This window comes from Astyanax mexicanus, chromosome 10 (genome assembly GCF_023375975.1).
Source record: "Astyanax mexicanus isolate ESR-SI-001 chromosome 10, AstMex3_surface, whole genome shotgun sequence".
In the NCBI taxonomy this organism is placed as follows: Eukaryota; Metazoa; Chordata; class Actinopteri; order Characiformes; family Acestrorhamphidae; genus Astyanax; species Astyanax mexicanus.
In genome coordinates, this window is record NC_064417.1 from 45849370 (window position 1) to 45874361 (window position 24992).

The 24992-nt window shown below is 36.2% G+C and overlaps 2 protein-coding genes across 2 annotated transcripts; both read left to right on the forward strand.

Annotated features, from left to right (window-relative positions):
* The first annotated feature begins 5326 nt into the window (after positions 1–5326).
* Positions 5327–11744, forward strand: yif1a (Yip1 interacting factor homolog A (S. cerevisiae)). Its single transcript, XM_007258640.4, has 9 exons — positions 5327–5409; positions 5968–6008; positions 6703–6947; positions 7542–7646; positions 8530–8608; positions 9188–9245; positions 9792–9947; positions 10028–10121; positions 10982–11744. The coding sequence occupies exons 2-9, from the start codon at positions 5978–5980 to the stop codon at positions 11138–11140; spliced, it is 927 nt and encodes a 308-aa protein (XP_007258702.2). The 5' UTR covers positions 5327–5409; positions 5968–5977; the 3' UTR covers positions 11141–11744.
* Positions 11745–15777: 4033 nt separating this feature from the next.
* On the forward strand, positions 15778–24827 carry si:ch211-145o7.3 (forkhead box protein N2). Its single transcript, XM_007258642.3, has 6 exons — positions 15778–15938; positions 18760–19351; positions 19455–19514; positions 20774–20835; positions 20938–20993; positions 22281–24827. Exons 2-6 carry the CDS (start codon positions 18806–18808, stop codon positions 22583–22585), a joined length of 1029 nt encoding a protein of 342 aa, XP_007258704.3. The 5' UTR covers positions 15778–15938; positions 18760–18805; the 3' UTR covers positions 22586–24827.
* The last annotated feature ends 165 nt before the right edge of the window (positions 24828–24992 follow it).

Below are 24992 nucleotides of genomic sequence, written 5' to 3' on the forward strand. Positions count from 1 at the left end.
ACACAAACATCATAGCCGTGTGACAACCTTGTAAAAACGTTGTAAGAAAGTTTAGACAACGTTGTTCCAGTGTGTGTATGTGTGTGCTGAGTCACAGTTACACTGTAAAAACTTTGTGGCATCCTACTGTTTGGATGCCCACAACGTTGTCACAATGTTGTAGTGCACTATTACATGTATTTTAAAATATATGATGTCTCTATGCCCAGATATGGTAAAGTTATCTTATGATCAAGAGGTAATGTCACCTTAAGATAAAATTCTAACATTGTAGCAACGTTGTAAGAAATAACGTGTAGACATTAACGTTGTGCTACTGTGCTAATGTGTTTGCAGGAGTTTGTGAGAAATTAGGTGACAGGTCAGAGTGACGTAATGCCTATGAAATGCGCGCTAGAGACCAGACCGAGGCAGATCTTTCTAGCAAAAAAAATAAAAAGCCTGATCTGACACTCCCTCACCCCGCGAGTTCGAGAACACGCCCAGACATGCCTCCGGTGCAGCAGGTATACTGGTGACGTTGCAGCGGTGACGCAAACATTCACACCCAGGTACCAAATATCAGATTATTTAATCTTTTCTGGCGTAAATTAATCCGGTTCTATCTGGATCTGACCTGTTATAATCTAGACTAGATTCAATCAATTTCGGAGAATTCACGATTTACACTGTAACTCACACACAGAGGGACATACACTATAGCGCCTGTAGAATACCATAATTGGGCATTTAAAGATGCTGAAGGAGCAGCAATAGCAAAAGGGTCAACAGAAACTTGATGTATGTCCTGGGGGTCTCAGTAAGAAACACTGAATGAGAAGATAAGAAAAAAAATAAAATAAGAAAATAACTGCTAAATGTGGGGGGAAATGATCTCAAATAAAAAACACACTGTTCTTAATATTTATTATGTCATTTTTTACATCATAATACATGCTGCACACATAGTATGAAAGGATTTATATACATACAGACTTCAACCATAGGAATACTAAAATTGGGAACAGGTTTTCTAAACATGCATGTGTTAACAATTATTTGTTTTAATAATCTAATAATAAGTATGAATTAGTTAATTACATGTTCCATAGTATTGTCCACACTGGAGAAACAAAGGAAAATACTACCATAATAACCGCTAAAAATGCTTAATACTGAATTTTGAATATTATTATATGTATTATATTATTATTATTATATTAAAGTGCCATTTTCCTATTTAAGGTTTTTAAATATTAACTATAGCATCAAAAACAACCTTTTTGTTTGGTTTAGAGTATTGAATACTTATAATACACATAAAACTATATTTTTGTCTATAGCTGAACATTTAAACCCGCGTTACTGTGTTTACTGTACAAACCAAAAACAATTCAGTTAAAACTGAATAAAAATAATGCCAAACTTTTGAATAATAAACAGCAAATTGCAAAGAAACATTAATGTTTGGTTAACAGGGAAAAACAAATACATTATAAACATTTTCACATTAATAAAATAGTTTCTATTGCTGTCTGAGAGATAACAACACAAGTCTGTCACATTTATGAAAGAAGATAAAAAACATTTACAAGGGCACAAATTATATCTCTGTTCATGTTTACGACCAGCCATCTCTCAGGTAGAGATGGGACCGATCCGATACAATATCGGTATCGGGGCCGATATTGACGTAATCCGACGAATCGGATATCGGGCGGGCGCTGCCGATCCACTTACCGATCCATATTCCAGTCCAAAGCTTGAGCTGAACAATAAACCCGCCATAACGTTAACACAAAACGCATCCCTGATCAGGATTCCAGTTTAACAGTTTACCCTGAGCTTCAGTCTGCGGCTGACTGAGTAACTTTAGCTGTTTATCTACAAAAAAAGTCCATTATCTGGAGAGTTTTCACTTTGGAAACGCTGTACAGCAGAACGCTACACGTAAAGTCAGCGTCTGAGAGGTAAACAGATTAACACCAGCAGTCTGTTAGCCTAGCTAGCACTCAACTGACAGCAGCTGCATTCCGGTGTTGTGAAGGTATGAACTACAGACTGGAGTAAACTATATTCATAATCCACATATCCTATAAACCACAGCATCTACAAACACTAACCAGCACAAACACACCCATCTGTTATTAAAAAATTAATTTAGTTCGGAAATACAGTTAGCATTGCCACTTAGCCGTTAGCCATCTCCATTAAGATCTGCAGTCTGTTAGCCTAGCTAGCAAAATCATTCCGGCATTGTGAATGTAATAAATAACTATCTTAAGTGAACTACAGCCATAATCCACATCTAATATCAAACCACAGATCCTACCAACCCTAACCAGCACTAAGAAATCAATCTGTTATTAAAAAACAGTGATTAATTTAGCTCGGAAATACAGTTAGCATCGCCAGTTAGCCGTTAGCTATTGCAGCTAATCCTCTATGCTACCTGTCAAAATAAAAGTCTCCTGCACAACCGTTGCAAAACATGCCCTGAATTTAATATTTAACGTATTTAATATTTTACTTTTTTTATATTTAATAAAAATTCAAACATTTTATTTGAAAGGAAACTATTGTGTAATTGCATATGAAGTGTGTCAAATAAATGACTTTTGAATGCATTTACATTAAATGCACCTGTGGATACTCTTAAAAGGGCTGTGTGGTCTGTTTCAGCCTCATTATTTAACCTTAATCATAGTACTATTAATAAACTAAAAGTATCGGTATTTGTATCGGTATCGGCAATCTTATATCAGTTTTATATCGGTATCGGATCGGAGCTGAAAAAAGTGTATCGTCCCATCACTACTCTCAGGATAACTGAGTGGTGACATCAGCCTGTACTGGTAGCCTACATGTTGCTAACAGTACAGTCCAGATCAGGTGACTTGCACTTTTGTGGGGTCAAATAGAAAACATTTTTATTCAGTGGACAGATAAGAACAGGTTAAATGAACCTATTCTTATGTGTTTTTTTATAATAAAATTTTGAATATACACTACAGCTTAACATATATGTAATACATTGGGATGTATAAGATTTTTGCACACTGTACTGTATTTGGTACACCAACTAAACTGACCTCTCTGTTCTGATTTATGTCCTGCTTATTCAGTGCATTTGGCACCCACCCATCCTGCCAAGCCAAGCCAAGCCTATATTTATTGTTAAAGTGGCTTCTTTCATCTCCTCTACTATTTGGACAGGCAGTTAGATGGCGTTTCCAGGTCACTACGGAGAAGATAGCTTTGATATTGGGCACCTGATCTATATCGCAGGACTTCTGAGGAAGAAGGAAATATGTGGCTGTTCCAGTTCCCAGTACCAGTGATGACAAATCCAGTCTCAAATAACAACACAATCTAAAAACACAACTACAGGCTAAAAAACATTCCCTATCTAAAAACACAACTCCTCTTTCAGGGATGAGATCATCCCAATACTGCTTAGTTAAACATGTACGGTAGAAATTATGTAATGCAATGTTTGTCCTGCAAAGACTGATGTCATCTGATGTTTCTTATTTATAATGACTTTCTGACACTGTAGGGTAACAAATGTCACAGAATCGTGAAGACCAGGACCAGCTGGTTTACAGACAGCTTTTTCCCCCAGGACATCAGGCTGCTGAACAGCCAGTACACTCACTCTACACTCTGCACTTTACTACAGTAACACTACACCCACCAAGAGTTTTCTCCTTGTCACATACATTTGGAATTCACACATCGATCAACCTGATGTTTCACCTCTTACCTGAATTTGTATACTGTTCAAACAAATAAATTCATGAATCTCAACAGCCAGTTTTAATACCCAACATGATAAAACACAAAAACATATATTAATAAAAAAATAAATATATTAATTAAGCTGTTATACATTTAAAGTTTATCAAAAGTCAATTTAAATGAATTAAAATATTTAAGATGCAGATTCAAATACTTCCAGCCTTCAAGATCTATAGAGTTGGACACTCAAAAAAGCATAAACAGGGATCATTTATGTCATAGCTATAGTTTATATCATAGACTGTATATAAAGATGGACGCCGTGTCGCCGTTCCCATTCATTCAATGAAAATGAAGCCAAAATCTTCCGCCATTTTGGCGATTCAGAGACCAGAGTCTGCGCAGTAGAGACCAGAGGAGGGAGAAAGGCTGTGGAGAGACGCCTACTCATTTAAATAACCCCGCCCCTGAGGGCTGCCTCGCGGTCACAGACTGCAGAGCGGGCGGTGCGGAGCTGACGGTCTGTTATTGGTCCCGCCAATAACCAGCCCTTTTACCATAACCACACCTTTTTTGAATAGAGCCGAATAAAGTTTTAAAAACCGAATTCTGTGGGGATATAAAAATTTGACAATATAAGCAGAGGTTACACTAGCTGTTGCATTTAAATAATGGAGGTAGAATTACAGTATATTAGAAAAAAACGTGATTGAAAGTTGTCTGTTTTGCCATTGAAACCTATGGGGATGGGTGGAGTTACACAGCTTTCTGCAGCCGAACAGCAGGGGGCGCCCGACCTGTGGTGGCTTCACTTTTAAGAGACGATGCTCTGTCCAGCTATATACAGTCTATGGTTTATATTTATTGGTGCTTTGTACATTTAAACATATTGTAATATTGCAATATTGTATTTATAATGTAAGCTATGCGTAGATCAACATAATCTGTATATATGTTTATACTTATATTAACACTCTTTACAGAATAACTGCATATGTTCCTGTATAGCTATACTATTTATTAAATGTACAATGATAAAATCATATAAAGAAAGACAACACATTGAATGAGAAGAGGTGTGCCCAAACTTTTAACTGGTAATGAGTTGATATTTGTGACACCACAAAATTAAATTGAATTGAAATCTGTATGTTATGCAGTTTATTTTTTTATAAATGGACAGTTTGTACTGAAACAGTTTAAAATTGCATTACTTTGAACATTTACAAATTACTATTTAATGTTTCTTCATTTTTGAATTTACTACATAATTCCTTTTTTCATAGTTTGTATGACTTCAGTTTTTATTTATAATGTAAAAAAAACACAAAAAAAGAAAACACAAATTTTGACTGGTACTGTATATTCTGTTCTGTTTTTTACTACTGCTAATAGGGAGTATACATCTAAACAGTTTAGATATATAATTTAATTGATCAGATTATGCTGACTGACATTTACCGTTTATCCACCATCACTCCCTTCCCTTTTATTTACAACACGTTTCCAAACGCCATGCGTCTCTTCTGACTGACGTGCTTAACAGCAAATCGGTGTTGAGAATTGCTTTCCACAAAGTCAGTATTTGACCAATCGGATGTCGGTTATGTGCGTCGCTGCCACGCAGGCACATTTCCCTTTAGCCAATGAGGAGCAGAGGGAGGCGGGTCTAAGGGTGTATACGTAGATGTAAGTATGAGAGAAGCAGCGAACTTAGCTCGCTAATTTTATAACTTTACCTGTGTTTTAAAAGTAACGCGGTTGGAATGGGTTGTGTTTGATATTGTCTGTGTTATTAGGTGCGGTATTTTGTAGTGGTTGTTTAGTTATTGCCGGTTTTAAAGGGAAAATACGTGCTAAGTGGCTAACTAGCTAACCTATCTGTAGCATTGCTCAGCTGCTAGCTAGCTAACTGTCTACGTTGCCTAGCCAGCTAGCTAACGTCAGCCAACCTATAGATAGATAGATAGATAGATAGATAGATAGATAGATAGATAGATAGATAGATAGATAGATAGACGTCTAATATGTCAGTCTAATATATTTAATTTAATATATTGAATAATATAGCATGTATTAAGTTGCATAGGTGGATAGAAAGCTAGACAGACAGGATAACAGCTATATGTATAGTTATATCTGTAATGTATGTCAACAAACTGAATTATATATAATCTGATTAGCAATGTTCTACAGACGTCATTTTGATAAAACTGTCTAATCTTGGCGTTTTTTTCTCTTCAAAAGACAAGAAACAATGGCCCTTCCCCACCAAGGATACCGGGCTAGTAAGTATGAGAACATCCTAATCTTCCTACACTGGCTGCCTATTTTATAGAGAATTAATTATAGTTAAATATCAGTACTGTTTAGACATTCTGTAACAGTAATGTATAGCTGTTTGTTTTTTTTAAGCTAGCTATGTTCATAACATGTTCTCATACAGACCAGTAGGGCTGCAACCAATGTCTATTTTAGTAGTCAACTAATCTGTGGATTAATCAGCTATTATTTCTGCTGCCATGTCCTTTATCTCTGCTTCCTGTGGGCACAGACATTATAAGAACATTGAGCAATGCTTAAGAAGGTTGAAAGCATGTAACAGAAATAGCTAATGTTTCAGGAACATTTATTTTAAATGAGTGACAAAAATTTGTCTCTTTTATAACTGTTATGCCCGTCACTTTTGGTGACATCTGGATTAATTCTAAGTGTAATCTAAGTGATTGAGCAGCCCTTAACCATCCCCGATTATGTGTCTCTCCCCAATACTATGTGTAGTGCATTGCAGTTACAAATAAATTATTGTTTAACAAACAATGATAATAGACTTAGCCCCATACTTTAATGCATGTTATCTAGCTAACCTGCACTAGTTAACACAAGCCAAGTAAGTAAAAGTGCAATATCTCAGTATAAAATGCATCTAAAATCGACACAGTTTACAAAAATGTATGAATGACTCCATATTTCTCTATACAGCAAAACCCAGGGCTCGTGCAGCCCCTCCTTCAGGGGACCCCCTTCTCTTCGATGATACCAGTTCCGGTGCCCCACCCATCAACAACCAGAACTACTATGAATCAGGTTATAACATGGGAGCTGCAGCGCCGGCTGGCCAGGGTGCCAGTGGAGCAAACAACCTCTTTACAGATCCAATGGCCAGTGCAGCTATGATGTATGGCTCATCACTTGCCAACCAAGGCAAGGATATGGTGAACAAAGAGGTGAGTGGTGTAGCTAAGAGATGATTGCTGTAGCTGTCAAGCATCACATTTAATTACACGGCTTTCGTAGATGTTTGTATCCCTGTTAGTTGGAGTAAAATAAAACATATTGGGAAGATATAACCTGGCGCTGTTAGATGTGACAAAGAAAATTGAGAACAGGAATTTTCCCAGAGCAAAAAAAAGTATCGTGTATGATTCAGTTTGCTCAAGGATTCAAGAATTCAAGTAGATTTTATTGTCATTCGCATCACATGTGGTACATGAGGTGGAACGAAATTGTGATCTCACAATCCAGTTTACACCCAAAGAGCTGTTATTAAAATAGATATATAGATAAAAAAAAGAATACAATAAAAAAATAGAATATACAAAATAGATAGATAGATAAATACCCCCAAAGAATAAAAAATAAATAAATAGAGAGTAGAAAGGTTCAGCAACATGAAGTCCAGAGTGCAAGTGTGCTATAGCAGCATGTGACACTGTGAATTAGCACATTATGATTACAAAGTGTATTGTGCAGCCCTGCTCTAAATATTCAATTTTGACCAATTAATCGTTTCTTTCTGCTGTGCTGTCTGTTCTCCACAGATCAGTCGATTCATGTCCGTTAACAAGCTGAAGTATTTCTTTGCTGTCGACACAAAATATGTTGTTAAGAAGCTGATGCTTTTGATGTTCCCCTACACACACCAGGTAATTTCATTACATCCAGTTAGTTAATAACCATTGCGAAGAGTTATTTCCACACACAGTCTTCTCTTTGGCTGTGTGTGAATATACCATGTACAGTGGTGACTGAATGTTTGTGAACCTTTTAGAATTTTCTATATTTCTACATAAATATAAAGTAAAACATCAGGTCAATATCAGATTTATGAGAAGTCCTAAAGAGCACCAAGTTAAACAAATAAGACAAAAATAATCATCATTTTTATTGATTTATTGAGTAAAGTTTTTTTTAATCAATGGGATGACAATCAGGTGTGATTGGGCACAGTGATCTAATAAAGTCTGCTCTTCACAACACATTTGTTGGAATGTATCATGGCATGAACAAAGGAGGACCTCAGAAAAAGAGTTGTTGATCCTCATCAGGCTGGAAAAAAGTTACAAAACCATCTCTAAAGGGTTTGTAATCCACCAGTCCACAGTCAGACTGATTTTGTACAAATAGAGGAAATTCAAGACCATTGTTACCCTCTTCAGGAGAGGTCCACCAACATAAATCAAATATTCAGTGAGATCTCAAAGGACATCCGGTAACTTCAAAGTCTAATTTGTTTAACTGGGTTCTCTTGTTCTACTTCTGATGATGTTTTAGGTCATATTTTGCAGAAATTTAGAACATTCTAAGGGGTTCACAAACTTTCAGGCACCACAATATATGGCGTGTTACTCCTTGTAGTGACAGTTGCTTATGTGTGAACAAGGCTTTATCTTGTTTCTTGTCTTGTGTGATGTAGGTTTTGTTCAGTATTTATCTTTATAATGACATGCACTGACCTGATAAATGTTGAGATTTAGTACTATAACACTGTCTCTTTTTCTTGATTTGAATATGCTTTGATGTCATCAGGACTGGGAAGTCCGTTACCACAGAGACACTCCACTCACCCCTCGGCATGATGTCAATGCTCCCGATCTTTACATACCAAGTAAGTAATACTCACAGTTTATTCATTTAATTACTTACTATATTACATTTAATTACCGGAAGGACCAGAATTGTGTTATAATTATTAGGTCTTATTATTATAAAGGTCTACCAAAGCTAAAGATCACACCAAACCATGGCAAACCACTGTTGATTACCCCTGTTTCCAAACTTTACATAGAGAATGAATATCTATGCCTGAACAAAATCTTCATCGAATGTTGACTTATGTTGAAATGTTGATCTAAGATGTGTTATGACCTAATGAGTATACATTGAATCATTATGTAGTTGTGGCATATCACCAGTTGATATGTAGTATGTTAGGATGACACTTTGTCTTAAAAATACATTTTGAGAATTTGTTTTATTTAGATTCAACCCTTTATGTTAAAGACTTCCAGACAGGGATTAAACCTAGTCCTTGGACTACAAAGTATTCTGAATGCATAATCTCCATTTAAAGAAAAGTGTGGTCCTAGACTAGGCTTAGTCTCTTTCTGGAATCTGACTATATTGTAGAATTAGCTAATTGTACAGCAGATGCTGAGCTGAATGATCTTCTGTTGTTTTGTTGTAGCAATGGCATTCATCACTTATATTCTGCTGGCAGGAATGGCTTTAGGAATACAGAAACGGTGAGTATTTAGGATGCAGCTTTGAATAAGCAATCTTTTGTTGAATATGTGGAAATAGCAAATTGTATTACATTAATATTAGCATTAGTCTTTTCTTTATTGTATTGAACTCGTTATTTAGCAATTAGACTTAATGATTGAGCAATAGATGTCCAGGGACTAGTTTTGCGGAATATGCATGTGAGCCTTCTGCAGGTTGGGTCTGAATGTGATTTTAGGACAATTTTAGCCAGACGCTGCCGGTCACCATCATTACTTCCCACTGCACCACACAGGAATATTCAATGCCTACACAACTTCAGAAATCGAATGTCTCATCCATCGTGCACCCACTATCAGTTCCTCACTCACAAGATAACGCCTCGCAACTTTATACAGGTGTGGGCATTCCCAAGCAGTGCCAAGTTGGTAATGATAGCTCATGATCAATTGACGTAGTGCTATTCCATTACTTTTGGCATGCTACTATAAATTAAGCTGATTTAATAATTTCTTTAGTAACTTCTCTTAACTTTTAAAATTTTTCTATATTGTCTCCATTTGTAGGTTCAGCCCAGAGATCCTGGGTTTGTGCGCTAGCACAGCTCTAGTTTGGGTCATCATTGAGGTTCTTGTGATGTTGCTGAGTCTCTACCTTCTCACAGTGCACACAGATCTCTCAACATTTGACCTTGTTGCATACAGTGGATACAAATATGTTGGGTAGGCTAAAAATATTTGTTTCTCAGAGGTTTATTCTCTGGTACACTGCAAAAGCTAAATGAAGTGCTTTCATTTTTCAGGATGATCTTCACTGTTCTGTGTGGGCTACTCTTTGGCAGTGATGGCTACTATGTTGCTCTTGCCTGGTCGTCTTGTGCCCTCATGTTCTTCATAGTAAGTACTTACCAGGTTTGAATTTGTATTACATGTCTTTAGATGCACTATATTGCCAAAAGTATTCGCTCATTCATCCAAATCATTAAACTCAGGTTCCAGTCACTTCTATGGTCAGAGATTTATAAAACCAAGCACCTAGTCATGCAGACTACTTCTACAAACATTAGTGAATGAATGGGTCTCAGGCTCTCAGGAGCTCAGTGAACTCCAGCACTGTGGTACTGTGATAGGATGCAGCACCTGTGCAACAAGTCCAGTCATGAAATTTCACTACTCAATACTAAATATTCCACAGCCAACTGACAGTGATAATATAGCACAGTGGAAGTGAATGGGAACAACAAAAACTCTCTCTGTCAGTGTAAAATAAAAGAGCGGGGTCAGCGGATGCTGAGGAGCATAGTGCACAGAGGAACCAATTTTCTTTACTTCACTTCACATCTCCAAACTTCATGTAGTTTCAGGTTAGCTTAAGAACAGTGCATAGAAAGCTTTGTGGAATGGGCTGTCATTGCCGAGCAGCTCCATCCAAGCCTCACATCACCAAATACAAGGCAATGCTCTAGATACTTTTAGCTATATAGTGTATGCACAATAGTGCTTTAGCAAACTGATATAATTTATGATCTGTTAGATCAGGTGTGCGCTTAGGCTGATTGTGGGGGTTACGCATCACAAACATAAACCCATACAATTTTCCAACTTTTCTCTACCACATAAAACTGATATTTTTGTTTCTGTGCGCTGACCAGAACGACATGAAAATAATTTCTGTTCTTCAGTTTCATTAATTTGTCCATCATGTTTATGATAAATTAATAATATTTCTCTAATGCATTTTCTTTGTTTGTTTCTAGGTCCGTTCTTTGAAAATGAAGATCCTTTCTTCGCTGTCAGCAGATTCCATGGGTGCTGGAGCAAGCGCTAAGCCCCGCTTCCGCCTGTACATTACAGTTGCCTCTGCTGTCTTTCAGCCCATTATAATTTATTGGCTGACCGCTCATTTGGTCAGATGACCAGGAGTAAAGATTGGCATAGAAGACAAGGACTTTAAAACATCACAAAAAGCAGTGTTGAGTGTGAATGTGATCACTCCTTGAGTTTTTTTTTTTTTGCCAACATAAGAGGAAATGTGGCCTGCCTACAACGATCTTTAAATTGTGCTCAACTTTGTGGATATACCATTGGATTCTTTCACTCACTTTCATGGAAAGTGATTTATCCTGGGCCCACATGGAAAGAATGACTGTAAATATCCGTTTTTGACCAAAGATTCAGATTTGGATTTTTTTTTTTTAAGTTTTGAATTCTTTACCTGCCAATGCCTTGTACGTCACAAGTTCTGCTTGTGACAATTTGAAGATCATCTCCTTTTTTCTAAGGGACACAAAGTCCAGCTTAAATTTCCCAGAGACAAAAATGTTTAATGCAAAATATCTGTAACTTTACATTTTCCCCTTGAAGTTTGTTCTTTATGCCCGGTGTGATTTTGTGTGGTATTTGGTGATAGTGCTAAACACATTGTCTGCTGAGCCTGTGTCCCCCTTTTCTATTTATCTGTGCATGAACAACAGTACCTTTTTCTTATACAAAAATAAATGGTCAATTTTATTAAGCAAATCTGTTTGTGTTACTGTTTTCAGTTTGGCATCTGTTTGCACCACAATTTAGAGTCCACAAGAATCCCATCATGCATTCCTTTCTTTGTCATTTTCCTGTCCTGTAGTTTGGCCATACCGTTTTAAGCCTGAGCTTCTTTGAGCTAGGAGTTTTTCACGTAAGCAGAATCTACTTATATTTTAGAATCTTATATTTTAGAATCTACTTAAATTGTATTAAAGATTTAATACAATTTGCTGACTAAGGACTTCACATCCTGCAAAGTATTTAAAAGAAAAATAATCCATGGTAGAAAAATTGGTAATGCTAAATAGAAAGATACCACTTAATACACTCATGCTGTAAATACAGTACTGTGCAAATGTTTTTGGCACCTAAATAAAATATTTAAACTATTTACCCTAGGCTATAGGTGTGATCTAGCTTATAAAAATGTCAGATTGCATTAGAATCAGTGCAGGTAATAAATAATGTGTTCTTTTATAACTATTATTTTAAAGAAAGTAGTTGTGCTAGTTTTGAAAAGGTTCTAAATTTCTCTTGGAAGCCCCCAGCTAGCAGGTGGATGTGTTCAATTCCATCCTCAGCTAATCTGATTTAATGATTTACCAAATTTATGTTGATATGAAGAGAACTGTAAATAATACTAGACTTCATCAGAAGAGATTTGGATATGCTTTAATGAACACAGTGACATAAAATCACTACTTTTTGTATAACTGTTTATACAATAAACAAGTCAGGCAATATCGATTTAAAAATATGGGCTCTATTGGCAGATACCAACATAGTTCCGTTATCATTGTCCAGCCCTCTTGACTTTTATTACTGACCCTCGTTTTTTTAAGTGTACATTTTCTTTCATATTTTTGTCTCATCCAAAAATGGACTTATTAGTTAGATGATATATGCAAAAATCAATATCACAATATTAATATATATAGCTCTGAAAAAATGAAGAGAATACTTTAGTTTCTGAATTGGTTTCTCTGATTTTGCTATTTACAGGTATATGACTAGTAAAATAAACATTGTTTTATTCTATAAACTACAAAACAACATTTCTCCCAAATTCCAAACAAAAATATTGTCATTTAGAGCATTTATTTGCAGAAAATGAGAAATGTCTTTAATAAAATAATAAAATAATAAAAGATGCAGAGCTTTCAGACCTCAAATAATGCAAAGAAAACAAGTTCATATTCATATTCAGTTTTAGGAGTTCAGAAATCAATATTTGGTGGAATAACCCTGGTTTTTAATCACAGTTTTCGTGCATCTTGGCATGTTCTCCTCCACCAGTCTTACACACTGCTTTTGGATAACTCTATGCCACTCCTGGTGCAAAATTTCAAGCAGTTCAGCTTGGTTTAATGGCCAGAGGTTTTTAATTTGGTAAAAACAAAGAAACTTAGTCTCTTTTTTCAGAGCTGTATATACAGTGATCTAGTGCTGGGCGATATAACGATATCGATTTGTTTCGCGATAATTTTTCCCTCGATGACGATGATAAGCCTGTGCAATAGAATTCGATAAACATTCATTTCCATTTCCGTCTAAGTGGCGCGGCAAACAACGAAAACACAACGTGTAATCAATCCAGAAGACGCTGGAGCAAATTAATACATAGTTAAGAAAATTGTAATAGTTATTCTCATGCATGCAACAAAAAACCCTAAAGAATAGTGGAGTATGGCCCGACACACGCAAACAACCATAGTGTTTGTACTTTGGGAATAAACGGCCGCACTGTTCAGCACGTTTTAAATAAATTTTAAGTAAATTTTAAGCACTAAATGTAATTAATTCAATTTATATTAGGACCTCGGGGCAGGTGCTGCAAAAATGTGTATGTGGGGCGCGGATTAAAGGAAGAGGTTTTTTTGCGGAGCGGTAACAGGACAAAAACACCTTAAGAATGATGTCTAAATGACTTTCCTCTAATCTAATATAATTTAACATGGTTTAAGGATATAAAATAATTTCTAAACAAACGAACTTTTTAATATTGAGCTTATGGCCCAAGTGCAAAAACACAAAATCATTTATCATTTAGATTATCTGCCTGAACGCGAGCCCGAACCCGAGCTTGAACGCCAGCCTGACTCAGGCGCTGCATGAACTCGGGCCGGTCGAGAACACCGCTTTCCTCTCAGATTAGGCGGAAGAAAATGGTCTTTTTTTTAATGTAACAAATCACACTGTGATTTTTGTGATATTTCCCCAATTACAGCTCAGCTGCGCGTTTAAAGCTCAACGCATGAATTAATCGGTGCGCTGTGCGCCGCGCGTGCTCGCGGGGGATTTGACGCGTCTGTCAAGCAAGTTAATGGACCGTTTTGGGGGCAGAGATTAAGAAGTACAGCAGGTACATCTCAGATTTGTAGTTTAATGCTCTACTAAATTACTGGCTTTAAAACTGGCTCATGATATGGTCGGTTCTGGCTGGATTTTTTCCTGCCTACAGGCTGCATTTGACGGAAAGCAGCTCCTCAGTCAGACAACAGTGTCAGCATACAAATCGTGTGCGTTTCCTACAGGACAAACCATTTAAAAGTGCAGATAAACTCATTAAAAAATCACACAGTGTCTGTCTGGCTTAAAATACTTTTAATAAGGTACAGCTTTTAAATTAATAAATCAACATTCATTAAAAATCCGTGAGAAGTTCTGTATGCTAAATGACAAGCTAAGCTAATAAGCTAATAACATTTAATAATAACAGAAAAATAGATATGAATTTGGAAAATAACCAACTAAAGTGAGCTCAAAATACAATAATAAATATAATCTAACGAATTTCAAAATATAAATTAGAAATATTGAACTTCAATATTAAATTCAACTTCAACTACAAAAAACGCAAGGACCGATAGAACATAACGAACAGAAAAAAATTAATTTGAAATTGGAAAAAAAGTTCAAAATGCTAAAAGAAATAAAACCTAACGAATTTCAGAATATAAAATCTAAATATTGCACTGCAGCAGTACAAAAGCCTAAGTGCTTAAACAAACAAACCAAAAAACAGCCTATCACAAATCATTTTTTGAGCCCGACCCAGCTGAGGAAAAGGTGGGAAATCTTTTTTTTTCCGGCTGGGTCTTGGAAAACTTTGTGGTGAATTAAAGGGGCCGAGTTGCAATTTTTGTTTTACTTTAATCAGTTTTTAATCCGTCTTTTTAAAAACAAATATTCCAATATTGGCTGCCAATCAGTGCCCAATATTCTGAGCTCAAAAAACGCTATTCGGGCCAGCCCTACTAATCTAATATAATTTAACATGGTTTAAGAATATAAAATAATTTCTAAACAAACGAAATATTTAATATTGAGCTTATAGCCCAAGTTTTTTTTTCAGTCATGGAAAATTGGAAAAAATTGGAAAAAAGCCCGAGTTCATGCAGCGCCTGAGTCAGGCTGACGTTCAAGCTCGGGTTCTGGCTCGCGTTCATGATTAATTTGTTTTTTTTAAAAACTAATATTGGAATATTCGCTACCAATTACTGCCAAATATCCGGAGCTCAAAAAATGCTATTCGGGCCAGCCCTAATAATTATGGAGATACAGAAAAAAATATTGTGATAAAACTTCCATCACTCCCTTATTCTCTCACTAATAAAAACAAACCTTTAAGTGTGACACAAAGTGATTTGATTTATATCGTGATACATATCGATATCGACTGATATGGAAAACTATATCGTGATAAGATTTTTTCCCATATCGCCCAGCTCTACAGTGATCTATTTCATTGATATTTTTCTTTATAAATAAGTTGGATGTTCGGATCAGCTATTTTATTTGAATATATCATATAGCAGACAAACACAGTGATATTTGAGAAGTGAAATTAAGTTAATAGGATTTACAGAAACTAAGCAATAATTCTTTAAACAAACTAAGCAAAATTACTGTGTGTAAGTGCATATCTATCAGTAGCTGCAGTATGAATAATGGGGTGATGGTCTCTTTAAGAGAGGGTCGCAGGGAGGCGCGCCGGCTGCAAAGCGTCTTTTTGGTTTCCCAGGGAAACGCGAGAAAGCGCAGGACGGAGAGAGAGAGCGTAACCCGATGAGGAGCGCTGGTTTTACTGATATTCTAATATTACAGCTCATTTTCTGCTGTTTCTCCTCATTTCTTTATCTGCAGGGCGGTGGAATCCTCACAGCAGACTGTCAGTGAGCAGCTGAGGTAAGTTTCTCCTGCACTGCGCTGTTTATTCCTCTTCTAAAGCTCCTCTAATTGTTCTAAATGTAACTTAATATTCTTGCGCCATTTCCACAGGTGAAGGTACCATGTGGCTTCACTTTCTCACTAGTTTGGACAAAAACACACTGAATAATAGGCGCATATAATATAGTACTTTTTCCCTTATATAAAATTTTATGACCTGACTCTGTCTGTGCTTCTCCTCAGAGCAGTGGAGGTGGAGGAATTAAATACCCACAATATGTAGCTATTTAATTTAGAATTACCCAAGGTAAATAAAAAATACAAAATATTACTCATGGAAAATAATAGCTAGAATTCCTTCATTTAGACCTACAATTGAGTAAAAGTCTAAAAGTACAGAAGTCTTCAAATTTAGCTATTAAGTTAGCTATAGGGCAGGGGCTGGGTGATATTGTAAAAAAAAATATAATAATAAAATAAAATCTCGATATTCTACAAATATATCAGTGAATCTCAATTACCATTACAGTTTAAATGTTTAGATCTTACATAACAACATACGTTTTTTATTTTTAGTCTTCCAATTAAATCTTAATTATTTTTTATTTTGTTTTGTTTTGTTGTATGAATGGTAAGCAGCCCCCTTCAATGTTACATGCATCTTATATATTATATTAAACACAGTACAAACATAACCTTATTGTATTTTAGTGTTAAGAAGTTAAGAAAAAGCACAAATATGGCAAAAAAAATCACTGGCATATAAAAGAGTTATTTACAGGTTTCTGACAGAAGCATATGTCCATGTACTAGGTGTAGGCGATATGGCTCTAAAATAATATCCTATAAATATATATTTATAATATAAGAATAATATAAGAATATTAAAAAATACCAAAAATTTCATCAGATTTTAACAGAAGTCAATGATCCAGAATGTCATATATAAAGAATATATAAATGATGGAAGTAACATATATGATACTGGACAGATATAATCAGTCTCTAGTAGATATATAATGGGAAATGAGAACAGGGTGAATTTTTCTTTTGCTGAAACACTGGTGCTCAAATTTGCCAGTGTTAAATCTACACCAAGGGTTAGTTTCCCAGACAGGGATTAAGCCTAGTCTTAAACTACACATTTTGAATAGAATTTTCTTTCATTGAAGGTAAAACAAAGTCAACGACAAAGTCAACGACATATTAGGTGTAATATGATCCCATTAGTATTAACACTGTAGGTGTTAATGTTTAACACTTAGAGTGTTAATTTGACTCTATAAGTGTTGATTGAGCACTGACAAATTTACTGTATATGCTTGCATTGGTAACTATGTTCAAAATCAAAGGTCAAAACTGCTTCGTTTTTATGCACACATAAACCAAGAAGTAAGGACTTTCACTTGCATCTATTTTGCATGTTTTATAGAGTAAAATGTATGATATTTGACTTAGATGTGGTAAAAGTAAAGTAAAAAGTCACCCATAATGGAAATCATGGGCGTAGTAGTGGGGGGAAAAGTGGACCTGACTATCCAGGGCCCGAGTAGGGAAAGGGGCCCATGAAAAATCCTGATTTTTATTTTTTTTTGCTCACGTTCCTTGTGTACTGGCATGGAAAGGGGCCCTCTGACATTGAGAGTGTACAGGGCCTGAATTTGCTGCTACGCCCCTGATGGAAATACTGTAATAAAAAAATAGTACAAGATAAAATGCTACAGTAAATACAGTAAATATTTTAATTTTCACATTTTCATTTGTTACAGTCCACCACTGCCTCAGAATGTTTGGAGATGTGTGTGTGAGTGTGTGTGTGTGTGGGTGAGAGAGGCCTTCTCTGGTTGACTAGCTAGCCTGCTCAATCATTTACAATATAGCTTGTTGTTCGTTAGCAGTCAGTCACGCATCACAAATTTAGCCTTTAGACTAAGTTTGCTAAATCTGCAGAATCCTATTTTTTATAATTTGTTCCTTATTTCCTTTGACATTTTCGATTAACTAAAATACGTATGAGTTAAAGATACAAGCCTATCAATATAGCCTAGTTTATGTACTTTGTAGGTCAGAGTACTTTTTAAGTTACTGTATGGAGCAGTTTTCCAGACAGGGATTATGCCTAGTCTCGGACTACACAGCATTCTAAAAACCTGTAGGAAAAAGAGATTTTCTTCAGGTCCATCTCACAAAATTAGAATATCATTGAAAAGTTTCTTTATTTCAGTAATTCAGTTCGAAATGTGAAACTTATATATTTTATAGATGTTTTACACACAGAGTAATCTAAGGGATTATTTCTTTTATTGTTGGTGATTATGGCTTAAAGCCATCCGAAAATTACAATATTATTTAAGACCAATTGTCAAAACTTTTGGCAGTGTGGGCAGTGTGCCAAATCCTGCTGGAAAATGAAATCTGCATCTCTATAAAAGTTGTCAGTAGCAGAGGGAAGCATGAAGTGCTGTAAGATTTTGTGGGAAAACAAAACTGCACTGACTTTAGACTTGATAATAAAACACAGTGGATCAACACCAGCAGATGACATGTCTCTCCAAACCATCACTGATTGTGGAAACTTCACACTAGACCTCAAGCAGCTTTGACTGTGTGCCTCTCCACCCCAAATGAAACGCAAAAAATGTTCTGGTGGTCAGTGAAGGTTATATCAAGTCCACAGTACATCTATACTGTATAATATATGAGTTTCACATTATGAACTGAATTACTGAAATAAAGTGGCTTTTCAATGATATTCAGTTTTTTTATATATGCACCTGTATTATTCTTATATAATTAATATATAGACTCATATAGACTTTGTTATTTTTTTTCTCAACAGGCCAGCAGCTGAATGTGTGTACCTGTGCCCCAGAGTTTGGAGAGAGATGGAGAACAATACCCACACTCTACCATCGCTTTCTCCTCTCCATTCCCCAACAAACCCTTCCAAAGCTCTTTCACTGTCACCATCTCTTCCTCAGCCCTCTGCTACTGTCCCTGCCTCACTGCCTCTCTCCCCCCTGTCGCCCATCCTTAACTCTTCTGGAGGGCATAACCAGCACTGCCTCAGTCCTTCAGGTCCGACTGACCAGGATGACCTGACCTGCCTCAACTGGCTGCACCAGAGGAACCTACTGCCCCTGCAGCCAATTCCCAAAATCCCCACACTGCCTCAGTTAGAGTCACTGGACCCACTCCCCATCCAGAATCGACCTCCTTCCCCAGCCAAGCCTCCGTTTTCCTTCAGCAGTCTCATCTTCATGGCGATTGAAGACTCTCCAGATAAAAGGCTTCCAGTGAAAGGTATCTACGAGTGGATCGTCAACAACTTTCCCTACTACAGAACAGCCCCCAGCGGCTGGAGAAACTCCGTCCGACACAACCTGTCCCTCAGTAAGAGCTTTCGGAGGATACACCGGGACAAGAGTCAAGTGCGTCTATCTATCCGTCAGATTTGGTTCACATAAGTTGATTCAAGATGTGTTAATTCACTATTATAATATAAAATCTGTTTTTTTTTTTTTAAAATCATAGTCCGTTGGAAAGGGGTCACTATGGTGCGTTTGTCCAGAATTTCGTCCTGCTCTTTTGGAGGTGCGTCAATAATGTGATCTTCTGCCTATATTTATTTTTTTAGTGTTTTGTATTCAAAAAATGGTTTAAATGCCTGAATTTATGAACTATGACATATGAAGTACCTCACCTGTGTATGAACTCACTTTAACTTTTCACAAAACATTTGTTAATTGTCATTTTTCTGTTATTTAATGGTTTAAAATGTCATGTAGTGCGACATATAATATAATAGAAGTAACTGTAATATTTTTTTTTTAAATGATCTAATCATTGTGGCTAAAATATTAATCGCTGATACTCTAAAGTTAAATGGCATTTGTAAAAGTTTCTATCAGTTTTCTGTAATTTACAGAAATGAATAAATAATGTTTGGTAAGTCAAGTTAAGAAGACTTAACTCTCTCTCATTATTGGAAAAATATGAAATCATTATGTACAGGTAGATTATTTATTTGTTTCAAACACATTATGCTTTTGAGAACTTAAAAAAAGCACATTAGTTAAAGAATATTCAGTTTAAGATAAATCATGGTTGCACCACATGACATTTTACATATAGTTGAATGAACCCCCCTAAAATTTAAGTATAAAACATAGACTGTATATAAAGATGGACGCCGTGTCGCCGTTCCCATTCATTCAATGAAAATGAAGCCAAAATCTTCCGCCATTTTGGCGATTCAGAGACCAGAGTCTGCGCAATAGAGACCAGAGGAGGGAGAAAGACTGTGGAGAGACCGCCTACTCATTTAAATAACCCCGCCCCTGAGGGCTGCCTCGCGGTCACAGACTGCAGAGCGGGGCGGAGCGGAGCTGACGGTCTGTTATTGGTCCCGCCCATAACCAGCCCTTTTACCATAACCACACCTTTTTTGAATAGAGCCGAATAAAGTTTTAAAAACCGAATTCTGTGGGGATATAAAAATTTGACAATATAAGCAGAGGTTACACTAGCTGTTGCATTTAAATAATGGAGGTAGAATTACAGTATATTAGAAAAAAACGTGATTGAAAGTTGTCTGTTTTGCCATTGAAACCTATGGGGATGGGTGGAGTTACACAGCTTTCTGCAGCCGAACAGCAGGGGGCGCCCGACCTGTGGTGGCTTCACTTTTAAGAGACGATGCTCTGTCCAGCTATATACAGTCTATGGTATAAAAGGATGTGTGCATGATATTGTAAATGTTTGAACAATTGCAAAATATGCTCTTATTTTTTTATTTTAAAACTGGCCTGAAGATTTAGTTGAAAACCTTTTGTCATTTGTCATTTATTCAGGTACTTAAGAAAACCTATTATTGTCACAGTAGCAGCAGCAATTTACTGAACAGCCGCACATTGTAAGTATTTCTGATGGTTATTTTTAAAAACATATCTTTATGATAAAATTATTAACTATGTTCTGTGGTCAAACTTATAATATTTTTTTATTTTTGGACCAGGTTGGAGGCAGCTGAGTATGGACAGACTGTTATTATGGACACTACAGAAATTTCAGGTTGGGCACTCATGACTTTCACTTTGAAATTTTGAAAGTAGTAATTTAATGAGTTACCGTATAAAAATAAAAAGTGTAAAATATTATGCAAATTAAAATATCTCCTTTTACACCATAACTACCCATGAGCTTAGTAAAGCAGTTGTTTCTCCTTATCTCATGCTCGGCCTCCCCTTTACCACTTTTTGCTAAGCAGGCGTTTGTGTTCTGTTGTCCTGACAACAACCTGGCATTGCCGTGGCAACCTATAGCCAGGACGACATGATGGCTGGCCTCTTTATTTCTGTGCTTTTTAGTGCGGAGCTTATGTAAAGTGATTTTCAGGCCTGTGCCCGTGTTTGCATTCCTCTTTCTTACAGCCTCTGCCCTATAGAAACAGCTGGCTGTAGTGAGACAGATGCTTTCATGAAGTGCTCGTTAATCTTCATTCAGTCTTGATGTAAACTAGAGATGCAGCGAAACCGAACAAAGTGACACATTTGGCCAAACGTTGAATATCTGACAAAAAACACTTTTATTTATTATTTTTTCTACATGTTTCACCTAAATATAGTTTATCTTTATTTTCCTTTTGTAATGAAATAACAGTTACAAAACTTCAATTTAAAAATATTTATTGCATTTCTTTTTATCCCAAACAGACACATATTTCAAATTTACAGTGCTATTTTAGTCATATGTTTACCTCAGCTTTGCCATTTTAATCATGAATTTCAGTGTACTGATTTGGAAAAACCCTTGGCCTATGCATGTATATATCTGCCAATGCTGATAAACGTATTTCTAAATTACAGAAAGATACACATGTAAGAAATGCGCAAATGTAACATTTATTTACCTTGCATTTCAGCTTTTAACAAACTGTATGCAAAAAATAAAATGAAAGGTTTCCCCTCAGAAATTTCTTTTCACATTTGTTGGTTTAAAATGTATTCAGCTAAATGGTCCTAACATAGATTGCTCACAGCTCTTTTAATAAATTAACAGGTTAAATAAAACAATATATCTATTAAAACTAATAAAAATGCTTAAATCCATTCATTTTAAAGTAGAGAGTAGTGAGATATTTGCTAATATTGGTTGCAAAATGTTTTTGGTTGCCAAATTTTCATTGCATTTCTGATTTAAGCACAGATCAGAAGGAAGAGTTAAAATTATGGGAAGATTTAAATGCAAGCATTGCTGTGAGCACTGCTGATAGAAATTATAGCTTCAGTTAGCTTCAGTTGTGTAGTATTGTTGCTCCTGTATAAATCTGTATAAATTCTGCTCTGCTCCATTACACAGACCTGGATTCGAATAACCCACCTCTGTCCTCCGACCCATCCTGCTCTTTGATCCCTGATCACGAGGAGCTGGTTGCCATGGAGTCGGTGGAACTGGAAGAAGAAGCCTGTGAAGAGCCGGAGAAGGACCCGCTCGCAGACAGCGGCTACATCGAGTTCCACTATTACCAGTGTCAGCAGTACCAGTACCTGGTTCTACCAGGAGATACGGAACTGGACCTGGAAACTGTTGAGATCCTGCAGCTTGATGCTGAGGCTCAGGAGGCTGCAGGATCACTGCTGGACTTGGCAGGAGGAAATCACTGATCACTGATCAGCCACTGTCAGCTAAGTATAAACATCTTAATGGAGAGATGAATAGGATCAACTGTCATGCCTTTTACATCATTTCCTTTGCTTTTGTTACTGACTGTTTTTCTAAAGAAACTGCCTGAATTTTATGTTATTATAGTGTTATATATGCGCAGCGTTTGCAGCTGTTACTGAACAATAATGGTTGGAGTGATATAACAGGTAACTTCAGGAGAAAATGGATTTGGCCATACAGCTTTTAGGTAGTGTGTATAGCATGCACACATGTATAAGGTACAAGAAATAAAAGAAAGACTAACATAAATTGCTTTGGGATGACTGAGTTTTGCACAATAAAATGATTAAAGAACAAAAATAAGGCCGAGTGGTCCAGCGGTCTAAAGTGCTATGAGCAGGAGGTTGCAGGTTCGAACCCCAGCTCATGCAGCTTTGCCTTCAAACTTCCGGCGTTTAGAAGAAAGCACAATTGGCCCTGCTTCCTCTGGATGGGTAGATGGCGCTCTCTCCCCACATCACTCCTATGGTGATGTCTGCAGCACAGGGCATCTGTGAGCTGATGTACCGGAACCGAGTCTCTGCACTGTCCTCCAAGCGCGCTGTGATGCTGCTCGGCAATGCTGCATCAGCAGCAGCTCGAAAAGAATAGGTGGCTGACTTCACATGTTACGGAGGAAGCATGTGTTAGTCTTAGCCCTCCTGGTGTGTTGGGGCATTACTAGTGATAGGGGGAGTCCTAATGAGTGGGTTGGGTAATTGGCTGTGTAAATTGGGGAGAAAATGGGAAAAATTAGAAATAAAATTATAGTAAAGAACAAAAATAAGCAACATTAATTAGTTGGTTTTAAACTGTTCCAGTACATACTGTCCACATAAGAAAAATAAACTGCAGAACAGACGGTTTTCAATTTAATCTATTTTTTGGTTTCACAAATATCCGCTCAGTACCAGTTAAAAGTTTGGACACATCTTTTCTCATTCAGTGTGCCTTTTTTCTTTTATTGATTTTGTACATTGTTAATTTAATATTGAAGACTATATTAAAGCTATACAGGAACACATGCAGAACTATTCTGTAACAAAAAGTGTTAAACAAACCAGAATATAGAGTTTTATACTTTAGATTCTTCTAAGAAGCACATTTATCTTTGAAGCCAGATCTGCACACTCTTGGTATTTTAATCTCAGTGTCTCTTCATGAGGGAGAGTCACCTGGAATAATTTTCTCAGCGTCTTAAAGGAAGGAGTTCCTTGAGGTGCTGAACAATAGTTGCTTCTTTTCCTTCACACTGTAAAGCTCCAGCTCATCCCAAATCAAATCAAATCACCATCTCAGTTCATCAGATTTAGATCAGGGGATTAATGTGGAGGATTAACACTTTTTTACTATGTAATTCCATATGTGTTTCTTTAATTGTTTTCATGAATTTAATATTAATCTACAAAGTAGATTAGAGGTAAAGAAAAATAAAGAAAAAATAAATGCAAAAGTGTGTCCAAACTTTTGACTGATATTGTATATCTATTCATTTAGCCCACGGCACTACAGACCCCCTTTCCCCTTCATACTAGACTTATAAGTAGTGTTTCAGCTTGTACTTGTTTTTTGAACGAGGCACTGAACAAAACAGCCAATAAGAACAATAATAAACAGTCAGTTACGAATAGCACACTTAAAGGTACATTAGCAGAAAACACCTGTTTTATTATAAATGATAAAACAAGGTTTGAAAATGCTATTCAAAACATAATACAAATAATAGATTAGACCTATTTTTTTCATTAAAAAAACACCAAAAATAAACTATAAAAGTAAAATATATAACAAGTGCCCTTTAACAACAACAGTATCTTTATATCTTTGTTTATTTAATTGTGTAGACAGCACTGTTTATTGTTAGAGAATAGACTTAGTGCACTTCCATTAATAGAGATAGATCATTAATTTAAACAGATTGTACTGAATTCTTGATTCATGAACTCTGGATGGTATAGATTATAATATGTTGTATTTGAAATAAACTGCCAGCAGCTCCACATCTTCTTTAGGATGTGCATAGAAAATGTAATGTCTAATCTTTGTTTGATTATTAACAAGGTGCAGTTGAACTGTTTTAACATTCACTTCTGTTCATTTAGTTAAACTGTTTAGAAGTGTGTTGAGCAGTTTGAATGAAAATGCCCCCTCTTTGTGTTTATATGTAACGCACTTGGCAATAAACTTCTGAAGTGATGACCACCTTTGTCTCAGCTTTTATTATTTTAGACCCATATTTGAAATGAAACTGTTTGTTTTTGATAGCTATGCTACATGTGATCTGTATGTCAAGCTGTTTTTGGTTTAAAGTGACACCAGTCATACAAGGCCTTACTCTGATTTTACTAGTAAATCTCTTATTTTAAA

What these genes read in the sequence shown, in the direction of transcription:
- yif1a (XM_007258640.4), top strand. Translation starts at nt 5,978, where the DNA reads ATGGCCCTTCCCCACCAAGGATACCGGGCTA. An exon ending in TCCCGATCTTTACATACCAA is followed by an intron (nt 8,609 to 9,187) that starts GTAAGTAATACT and finishes GTTTTGTTGTAG; the next exon opens with CAATGGCATTCATCACTTAT. An exon ending in GTGCCCTCATGTTCTTCATA is followed by an intron (nt 10,122 to 10,981) that starts GTAAGTACTTAC and finishes GTTTGTTTCTAG; the next exon opens with GTCCGTTCTTTGAAAATGAA.
- si:ch211-145o7.3 (XM_007258642.3), top strand. Translation starts at nt 18,806, where the DNA reads ATGGAGAACAATACCCACACTCTACCATCGCTTTCTCCTCTCCATTCC. An exon ending in TTACTGAACAGCCGCACATT is followed by an intron (nt 20,836 to 20,937) that starts GTAAGTATTTCT and finishes TTTTTGGACCAG; the next exon opens with GTTGGAGGCAGCTGAGTATG. An exon ending in GGACACTACAGAAATTTCAG is followed by an intron (nt 20,994 to 22,280) that starts GTTGGGCACTCA and finishes TCCATTACACAG; the next exon opens with ACCTGGATTCGAATAACCCA.